This window comes from Nannospalax galili, unplaced genomic scaffold (genome assembly GCF_000622305.1).
Source record: "Nannospalax galili isolate Female #2095 unplaced genomic scaffold, S.galili_v1.0 scaffold1437, whole genome shotgun sequence".
NCBI lineage: Eukaryota > Metazoa > Chordata > Mammalia > Rodentia > Spalacidae > Nannospalax > Nannospalax galili.
Window position 1 is genome coordinate 365,186 of NW_008341050.1, and position 10,077 is coordinate 375,262.

The following is a 10,077-nucleotide window of genomic DNA, read 5'->3' on the forward strand; positions in this document are numbered from 1 at the left end:
CAGAACCATGCAGGAGACTCTTACACATTACCAAGTCTTGCTTCCAGGTTGAAATAGAGGTACAGGTCCCCTCTGTGTGCTGACCCCGAGGAAATACCTCCCAGAAGACTCCACCACAGTGATGCTGGTCTCTTGTTACTTACAGCTGATTTTTCAGCCCCAGCTAACCAGCATCACTTGTAAAGCAAAGGTTTTGCTTTAGGTCCTGGTCTCTTCTTAATCACAGCTGATTCTTCAGCCCTAGCCGACCAGAACCCACAGATTCTCAATCCAAAATCTCACACGAACAGCCCTGATAGTCTCTGCTTCCCTTTGAAGCTTTGCAAGCCAGGCCTCCATACGACTCTTTCAGCATAACTGTTCCAAGCTTCACTGCAACAAACTCTGAGCATGCAATGGCTTTTCCAGCCCAAAGTTCCAAACACTACCACAGTCCTCCCCAAAACACCAAGGTCAGGTCTGTCACAGCAATATCCCACTCTCTGGTACCAATTTCTGTCCTTGTTTGTTTCTTCATTGCTGTGACAAAATACTCTGACCAATACCAACTTGGGGAGGAAAGGGTTTATTTAGCTTACATCTCCCAGGTCGCAGTTCATCAGGGAGCTCAAGAGCACAGGCCATGGAGGAACGCTGCTTACTGGCTTGCTCCCCTGGCCCCTGCTCAGCCTGCTTTATTATACAACACAGGCCCACCTGCCCAGGGGCGGCACCACCCACAGTGGGCTGGGCCCTTCCCACATCACTCATCAAGAAGATGCCCCTCAGCCATGGCCACAGGCCAGTCCAATAGAGGCAATTCTCCAATTGAGGCTCCCTCAACCTAGGTGTGTCAAGTTGACACTAAAGCTCTCCAGCACACGCCCCATAGGTTTTCTAAAAACCCCACAGTTTTTTTACAGTGGCAGGCAAAGTGAGGGCTTCAGCAATGTAGGGACAGGGATGGGAGGAATTGTATGTGTGTCTGGATTACCTGGAAGCTGGGTGTTGGGAAGAATGGCTCTCATATATTCTTCTCACCCTTCCTTCTAGGACGTTCTTGCCTTATGGGTCTTTGTTGCATCCATCTCTTTTCCTCATTCCTGTCACTGTTCTCTGTTTCTTTACTTTTGCATATGTGTCTCCTCCTTCCTTCAGGGAGGGAGCCTTCCATCTCAAGTGATACTCGAACAGATTCCTCAACGGACAGCTATCCCTACAAACACTCCCACCATGAGTCTGTGGTCAGTCACTTCTCTTCTGATTCTCAGGGAACAGTCATCTATAATGTGGAGAATGATTCCATGTCTCAGAGCAGTCGGGACACAGGTAGGGACTTAAACAGAAAACCCTGCTTGCCCGATTAAATTTCTACATAAAAAGTCTCTCAAGAAAAAGGAACCAGGACAACTCTTAAATAAGGTAGAAAGCCTTAGTATTTGGGCGTGGTATAATGAAACAAGGTATGAATGAATGAGTGGTGTAAGCCAATGCATACTCCTGTCAACAGCAGCACACAGTAAGACTCTTGTACCGTGATTGTCAATGCAAAGTTTCCAAAGTCTACCTTTGCCTGCTTCCCTTTTGTTTTGGTAGTCTCCCCTTCAACTCTTTGGCCTTGTCTTGTACTAAGTCATGTTTCATGCCAGGTTTTCTTTTGAATACAAGGCTCCAGAAGAAAGTATATTTATGAGTGGAATCTGTCTGCTCGTCCTCCTACTAGGGTTCTGAAGGACAGAGGTGCAGATGAAGAAAAGATGACTTGCTTATTATTGTGCACCCCACTCAGAAGAATTCCTGAATTGTTTGTTAATCTGTGCCTGTGTCAGTAGAAGAAACCATTATATTACAGGACATAGAAGAAAGAATGGAGAATGAATGGAGAATGAGAGGAAAGGTTCATTATGGAAATAGAACAGCTAAGTCCTAGAATAGTGTCTACACTGTTCAGGACTTTGGGGATTAGTGAGAGCATGGCTTCAAATTGATGCTTTATATTTTGCATGGTTTTTTTTTTTTTTTTTTTTTGTCTTTTTGAAGCAGGGTCTCCCTGTAGTCCCAGCAAGTAGAGAGTTTCGGGGCTGGAGAGATGGCTCAGCAGTTAAGAACACTGGCTGTTCTTGCAGAAGACCCGGGTTCGAGCCCCAGCACCCACATGGCAGCTAACAACTGTTCGTAATTCCAGTTCCAGGGGATCCGACAGTCTCTTCTGTCCTCCACAGGCACTGCATGACATGGGTACACATACTTACATGCAGGCAATACATGCATACACATAAAAATAAAAGTAATAAATAAAATATTAAAAAATAAAATAAGCCAGGCATGGTGGCTTATGCCTTTAATCTCAGCACTTGGAAGGCAGAGGCAGGTGGATCTCTGTGAGTTCAAGGCCAGCCTGGTCTACATAGTGAGTTCCAGACCAGCTGGGGCTACAGGGAGACCCTGTCTCAAAAAGACCAAAAAAATTAAATGAATAAAATAAAATAAATAAATAAAATAGAGAGTTTCAAACTTTTGTACATATGCAGGATAGTTTGTATACTGGCCCTCCATGTATTTATCATTTAGTTTCAGTAATTATAAGTCATGGCTAATGTAATTTTACCTACACCTTTACCTACATCCCTCCTCTATTATTTTGAAGTAAATCCAAGATATTATATTACTTTTTCCATAAATATTTTAGTATATATTGCAAAAACATAAATTATTTCTAAATACACTGTTGCTACAGTTAAAAATGAGGGCAGCAGATGGCATTCAATGGAATAGTGTTTCCTTAATATGTGTTTGAGTCACTGCCCCAGACAAAAAGAGAGAAGAAAATAGTATTGCCTTAAAAAAACCACTAAATAATCAGTGAGTATGCCAATATTGTAAATGTCATACATTATCTTAATGGTTTATGTGTTTCACTCAGAATCAAAATGAGATCTGTACATTATGAGGGGTTAGTAAGTCTCTTAGATTCATTTAAAAAATATTATTTTCATGTTCTGTGTATGAGTATATTGCCTGCATGTGTGTAAGTGTGCCTGTGTTATGCAGTACCTGTGGAAGTCAGAAGAGGGTGTTGGATTCCCCTGGAACTGGAGCTACAGGTGGTTGTTAGCCATCATGTGAGTGCTGGGAACCAAACCTAGGTCCTCTGCAAGAGCAGCCAATTCCCTTAACTGCTGAGCCATCTCTCTAGCTCTTCTTAGGTTTTCTTAATTATGTAGTTTTGGCTTCCTCTGACCGTCCCTCCCTCCCTCCCTCTCTCTTTCCCACTCTCCTTTCCTCTCTTCCTCCCTCGTGCAAGGATTACAGGTGTGCAGCAGTACTGAATTTGGCTTTATTTTATTTCTTTATTTCTTTATTTCTTTATTTGTCTTTTTGAGACAGGGTCTCCGTGTAGCCCCAGCTGTCCTGGATTCACCATGGAGACCAGGCTGGCCTGGAACTCACAGAGATCAGCCTCCTTCTGCCTCCCAAGGGCTGGGATTAAAGGTGTGTGCCACCACACCCGGCTGTTTTGGATTTTTTGAGATGGGGTCTTGGTATGTTGGCCAGGCTGTCCAGAAACTCCTGAACTCATATGTTCCCCCTTCCTCAGTTTCTCCGGGGTTGAGACTACAGGTGCATGCTCCTGTACCTAGCTAGGTCACTTGTACTGTGTAGATTTATTTTCTTCCACTTTCCTTTTGTAATTTATTGTTGAAGAACTAGGTATAGACTTTTCAGACTTTGAATTTTGCTGGTATCATCTTTATGGTATACTTTAACATTTCCTTTTGTCCTCTCTTATAAATTAGCAATTGGAGCCAGGTGTGGTAGCGCACGCAGAGGCAGGTAGATCTCTGATAGTTCAAGGCCAGCCTGGTCTACATAGTGAGTTCCAGGACAGCTGGGGCTACAGGGAGACCCTGTCTCAAAAAGACCAAAAAAAAAAGCTGGGCGTGGTGGTGCACGCCTTTAATCCCAGCACTTGGGAGGCAGAGGCAGGTGGATCTTTGTGAGTTCAAGGCCAGCCTGGTCTACATAGTGAGTTCCAGAACAGCTGGAGCTACAGGGAGATCCTGTCTCAAAAAGACAAAAAAAAATTAAGATGGGCTGGTGATGTAGCCCAGTTAGCAGCGTGCCTATCTAGTAATGCACAGGACCCTGGGTTCCAGCCCCAGCATCACCACCAGTTGGACCTAGACGTTTGATCAGTCATACTGGGTTTCTTTTGATTACTGTGTACATGGTGTTAGATGTGATTTTTTTTTTAATTATTTTTTTTTATTAGGGTTTTTGTTTGTTTATGTTGATGGGGTCTCTCTAGCCCCAGCCCACCTGGAATTCACTCACAGAGATCTGCTCGCCTCTGCCTCTTGAGTGCTGGTATTAAAAAGGCCTCACTATGCCTATTTTATTTTATTTTTTAAAAATTTATTATAATTTTATTTTATTATTTGTATGATTGTTAGCTCACATGTCTTACATGTATGTATACCATGTGCCTGCAGAGGCTAGGAGAAGGCATCAGATTCCCTGGAACTAGAGTTACAGATGGTTGTGAGCTGCCAAGTGGATACTGGGAACTGAGCCTGGGTCCTGTGCAAGAGCACCAACTGTTCTTAATTGCCAATCCATCTCTCTAGCCCAAGTTATGATTTTTTTTTTAAAGCTATTTTTCTGGAATTTTGATTTAGAGAGAAGCAACTCCAGTGAAAGAGTCAGGTATGTGCTAAGTGTGGGCTAAGTAGAACTCCTGTTTGCTTAACAATGATATCATTAAAATCTTTCTTCTTGGCCTAGAGATAGCTAACAAATAGATAAAAGCAACAAAAGATTGCATGGGGTATTTGGCTGAGAATAGTATCCATCCCTCTCATTACATTGCTGGTACCAGAATATGTACAAAAATTTTTATATACCAACATATGAAAATTAATTCTGTTAGCTCCCAGTGCATTTGAGAACCTCGGTGGGGGTTTGGGGGTTCTCGATAAGTCTGTCTACAAACTTAATTCACCTTCTGGCTTTCAACTGCTTAGCTGATTATGTCCTTTAGAGTCTGACCTTTCTTTTTAATATAAATCATGCTAGTGCGTTTGCATACTGTGGGCATGAAACAGGGAGAGTTACATTAAATAACCAAGCTCCCCTGGGTTTCCCAGTGATTACTGATGAAGAATTATGAAGTATAATATCTAGGTGAGGTCAGGTTTGATGAAGCATAGGTTTGAGATCAGAATGAGAATTAATCAAAATTGAAATGATGTTTTAAATGATCCACATTTAAAGATGATTTAGGACCAAGTCTTAAAGCATGCATAATAAGAATTATTGCCAAATAAAGAAAAGCAAAACTCTGTCTTCAGAGTGGTGCATGCCTATACTCCCAGCACTCAAGAGGCTGTGGCAAAACCTGGAATAAATAACAAAACGCTGCCTCAGCAAAGTGAAATAAACTAAAATAAAACTCATCCAAGTTGTAAAAAAGAAAAATTCAAGAAAGAACAAAAATATGTAGGTACATAACAGTTTTAGATAAAAAAAAAATGTTTACCTTTCAAAAATTATCATGGGCTAGAGATGAAGCTCAGTGATAGAGTGCCTGTCTAATCTGTGCAAGGGCATGGGTTTGAATCCTCAGTACCAAAAGAGCATACAAAAGTTACCAACCAGTGTATCATGAGTTCTTCTGGGTCACTGGGAAAGATTATGAGTGTGGTTTGAGATTGGTGGTTGTTTAGGACATGTTACAGATATGGAAGGCACCATGAAACTACTTGAATGTCTCTGTATTTATCTACTGAGATTCGCATTCTTTTTTTAAAAATTTTTTTAATTTATATTTTTATTTTATGTGTATGCCTGTATTGCCTGCATGTAGGTAAGTGCACCTGTGTTGTACAATGCCCACGGAGGTCAGAAGAGGCTGTTGGATCCCCTAGTACTGGAGCTACAGACAGATGTTAGCTGCCATGTGGGTGCTGGAATTCGAATCCAGGTCTTCTGCAAGAACAGCCAGTATTCTTAACTCCTGAGCCATCTCTCCAGCCCCCGAGATTCCCATTCTACACTTGATCTTAGCCAAACGGCCGAGAAGCAATGAAATTCCCATTCTTAAATCAGTTATTCCTGGCTCCTACAATTTCTGACTCTTGTATATATGAATTTATGACCCCGCTACAAATGCCAAAGGGAGACTGGGTTCTCAAGAGGGTAGAGGTCAGTTGCAGAAACCAGCTTATGCCCCTTTCCTTCTTCTTTCAGGACACCTGACTGATAGTGAATGTAATCAGAAACACACATCAAAGAAAGGGTCCCTGGTAGAGCGTAAGAGGAGCTCTGGCCGTGTTAGGAGGAAAGGCGATGAGCCCCAGGCCTCAGGGTACCACAGTGAAGGCAAGCCACCTGCATTGCTCTGTTTATTTCCTCCTTTAAACTTTTGTCATTCTCCAAACCATTGGCTTTTCTCTTTTTGCCAAAAGGCTTTTGCTTGCTTTCTGAAATCTGGGATTTAAGTATTTGTGATCACTTTAAACTAACTTCCTTCCTTCCTTCCTTCCTTCCCTCCTTCCTTCCTTCCTTCCTTCCTTCCTTCCTTCCTTCCTTCCTTCCTTCCATCTCCTTTTCCTGTTTTTTAGGAGAAACACTGAAAGAGAAGCAGGCTCCCAGAAATGCCTCCAAATCATCCAGCAGCACCAGCAGGCTAAGGGATTTCAAGGAGACAGTTAGCAATATGATCCATAGCAAGCCCTCCTTGGCTTCACAAACAAATGCAGGATCTCCCTATGTGGGCAGAGCAGGAGACCAGCTGGGCAAAAAACCTTCCAAGAACTTGCCTTTGCACTCTGGGGACTGGGAGATGGAGAGTACCAGCAGTGAGTCGAAATCCAGTTCTTCCAGCAAGTGCCGCCCAACATGGAGACCTAAACGAGAGTCTCTGAATATTGACAGTATTTTTAGTAAAGACAAGAGGAAGCATTGTGGCTACACCCAACTTAGTCCTTTTTCTGAAGATTCAGGTGAGGAGATAATCAGGGAAGAATTGGGCTTTCAAATGCAATTGACTTAGGTGACTGGAAATTGTAGGTTTTCTGGTAGACCTGGCAAAGGAGCATTTTTACTGTAAATGTCAGGTTTTGGAGGCTGTGACTTTAGTGAATAAATGTCTGGAGGGAGGGCTTATTTAGATTTTCATTAGGCAAATCCTAAATCTACCTTCTTTTCCATACTTGTCCTTTGACCGGGATAGCTAAAGAATTTACACCAGAGGAACTAAGCAAGCCACCTGCTTATGATATTAAAGCTGGTGGACCAAGCTTGCAGTATAAGCCCTGGGGCCCAGCCCGGCCTGGCTCTCACCTGTTAGAGCCGCATCCTCGCCTCATCCAGCGAATGGAGTCTGGCTATGAGAGCAGCGAGAGGAACAGCAGCAGCCCTGTCAGCTTGGATGCGCCCCTGCCTGAGAGCGTGAATGTCTGCAGGTATTATTTGTCCTTCCAGTAGAGATACTGTTCTGTGCAGCAATATGAGCTACCTTACTTGGAGCTTTGAACCATGGTTTAGGCTTAGGCAAATGATGAGATGGAATTTATCAGACCGGGTGCTTTACTAACTTCTCTATAGCAGCAGCGCCCTCTGCTGGGAGAAGTGAAGGCACTTGAGAAAACAGTTTTCTATTTTAGCTGTGTATGTTCCTAGTTGTAAAGTAATACTTGTTTAGGCCTCATTAGCAGCACATATACGAAAGCTGGAACAGTACAGAGAATATTAACACGGCCCTTTGAACAAGGGTGATGTGCACCTTGTAAAATTTTTCTCATTTTTTAGATAAGTAGGATAAGTATGTCTAAAGATCTAATGTACAACTTGAAAATAGAGTTTTTTTGGTTGTACTATATGTGAAATTCATATTGAATTGGATTTTAGCTGTGCTTGCCACTAAAACAAAAAACAGAATAACTATGTGAGATCGTGGATATGTTAATTTTTGCTTTACTTCCTTACCGTCTGCATGCCACAATATCATGTTATATACTTTAAATATTCATAGTCTCTTACTTTCTCTTTTTTGTTTTTTATTTTTAGGTAGGATCTCACTATGTAGTCCTTAAAATTTACTATGTAGACTAGGCTGGCCTTGAACTCAAAGAGGTCCACTTGACTCTGCCTCCTGAGTGCTGGGATTGATTCTCTATTTTTTTGAGACAGGTTCTCATAATATAGCCCAGACTGGTCTTCAATTCATTCTTTAGCCCAGACTGGGCTTGAACTTTAGGCAATCCTCCTGCCTCATCTCCCTGAGTGCTGAGATTACAGGTGTGTGCTACCATATATGTCTTAAATATTCACAATCTTACATTTTTATTTTAAAAATTATTTAGGGAGTTGGGCATGCTGGCACACGCCTTAAATACCAGCACTCAGGAGGCTGAGGTGTGTGGGTCTCTGTGAGATCAGGGCCAGCCTGGTCTACGTAATGAGTTCCAGGCCAGCTGGGGCTCCAGGGAGCCCTGTCTCAAAAGACAGCATCAACAACAACTTAAAAAAAAAACAACCAAAAATTATTTAGGGGACTGTTGTGGATGGCTTAACAATTAGTGAATCAAAATGTTATATTCATAAAACCAGAGAAGTCTAATCTGTAACTTATTCTTGCTTTCTGTTTTGGGATAGTTTTGTTCGAGGGGGTCATTGGGGACCCTGTTTTATGAAGCCAGTGATAATCCCATTAGATAATAATGACAGCTGGAGTTATCATATGCTTCCAGAAAGGCTGTTTGTTCTCCATACATTGGTTTTACTGAGTTGCCCATAGAAACAGTTTTCCTAACAATCTAGCTGCTTTGGAAGGAGTGATTATATCTTCTACAAGGGTATGACCATGTCTAATTCTTCCCCACCATTTTTGCCTGCCTTCCGGACCCTGTTCACTTTTATTCATGAGAAGATGCTACAAAAATTTAGTAAGATGGGCTTGGCATGTAGCTCAATGTTTAGAGCACTTGCCCAGCATGGTAAGAATCCCAGCCCTACCCTCCAAAATAAAAGGTCAGTATGAAAGAAGGAAATTAATAATATAGAAATAAGTTTATTAATTATGTAATAGATTTCAAATATTTACTAGATGCCAGATACTATGTTAGATGCACAAGATGTGAAGATGGAGAATGATCTCCATACCTCAACTTTGGCTTTGAGTGAGCAAGTTTATTAAATAAGCAATGGGGAATAATCTACAGAAGCAGCAGACAGGCAGCAAGAGTCATCTAATTGCTGCATTACCACAAACAGCAGAGGCAAGTGCATTAGCCCAACTGAGAGAGCGGGCCAAAGGTAACATCATCAAGTTGAGGGCTTACCGATATCTAGCAGAAATCAGTGAGGGAAGTTGTGATGAGGAAGCCCGATGGAGTTACAGATTGAAAGTCATGGGTGGAGTAGAGTGTCCCTTGGAGGAGGCTTTCAAATAAAAACAAATGACAGCAGATAACATTATCAAATTGGGTGCTTGGAATCATCTAGTAGAAACTGACTGCAGAAGCTGAGGGAGTCAGCTGCAGCTGCAGATTGAGAGTCCTGGGTGGAGAGCCCTCTCCATCTTCTTCATGGATGAGCTTTGGGCTTTCTGTTCAACTGTAGGCATTTTCTTTCTTTCCTTTTTATCTTAATTTTATTTATTTTATATGTATGAGTGTATTGCCTGCATGTATGTGAGTGTACCCTTGTCATGCAATGCCCTTGGAAGTCAGAAGGCATTGGATTCCCTTGGAACTGGAGTTATAGCTGGTTGTTAGCTGCCATGTGAGTGCTAGGAATTGAACCCAGGTCCTTTGCAAGAGCAGCCAGTGCTCTTAACCACTGAGCCATCCCTCTGGTCCCCATAGGCCTTTTTCTATTATGGAATAACCAGTAGTAACATTGGAAACAGTTTACCTTGTAGCTGTTCTCAAGTACATTGTGTTAGAGGACAACTTGTCAGAGTACATTTTTTTCCTTCCACTATGTGGGTTCCTGGGATTTAATGCAGGCCACCAGGCTGGGTGGTAAGCATTGTTTTTTACCCATTGAGCCATCTTGCCAGCCCAGTGACACAGTGTGTATATATATATATAT

General features: G+C 42.1%; 1 protein-coding gene and 1 non-coding gene across 12 annotated transcripts in view; both read left to right on the forward strand.

Annotated features, from left to right (window-relative positions):
* Positions 1 to 10,077, forward strand: part of Usp54 (ubiquitin specific peptidase 54) — a 112,743-nt gene that overhangs the window by 73,243 nt on the left and 29,423 nt on the right. For 8 of the 11 annotated variants that reach the window (XM_029565116.1, XM_008836583.3, XM_008836582.3 and 5 more), the window contains 4 exons: positions 1,138 to 1,308; positions 6,229 to 6,360; positions 6,603 to 6,983; positions 7,214 to 7,445. In XM_029565116.1, coding sequence (XP_029420976.1) covers positions 1,138 to 1,308; positions 6,229 to 6,360; positions 6,603 to 6,983; positions 7,214 to 7,445 — 916 coding nt within the window. The remainder of the gene's footprint in view (positions 1 to 1,137; positions 1,309 to 6,228; positions 6,361 to 6,602; positions 6,984 to 7,213; positions 7,446 to 10,077) is intronic. The other 3 variants (XM_029565120.1, XM_029565121.1, XM_029565122.1) reach the window with 1 other exon arrangement.
* Positions 7,684 to 7,789, forward strand: LOC115070980. The gene has a single exon (XR_003850085.1). It is a non-coding gene; the product is annotated as a U6 spliceosomal RNA (small nuclear RNA).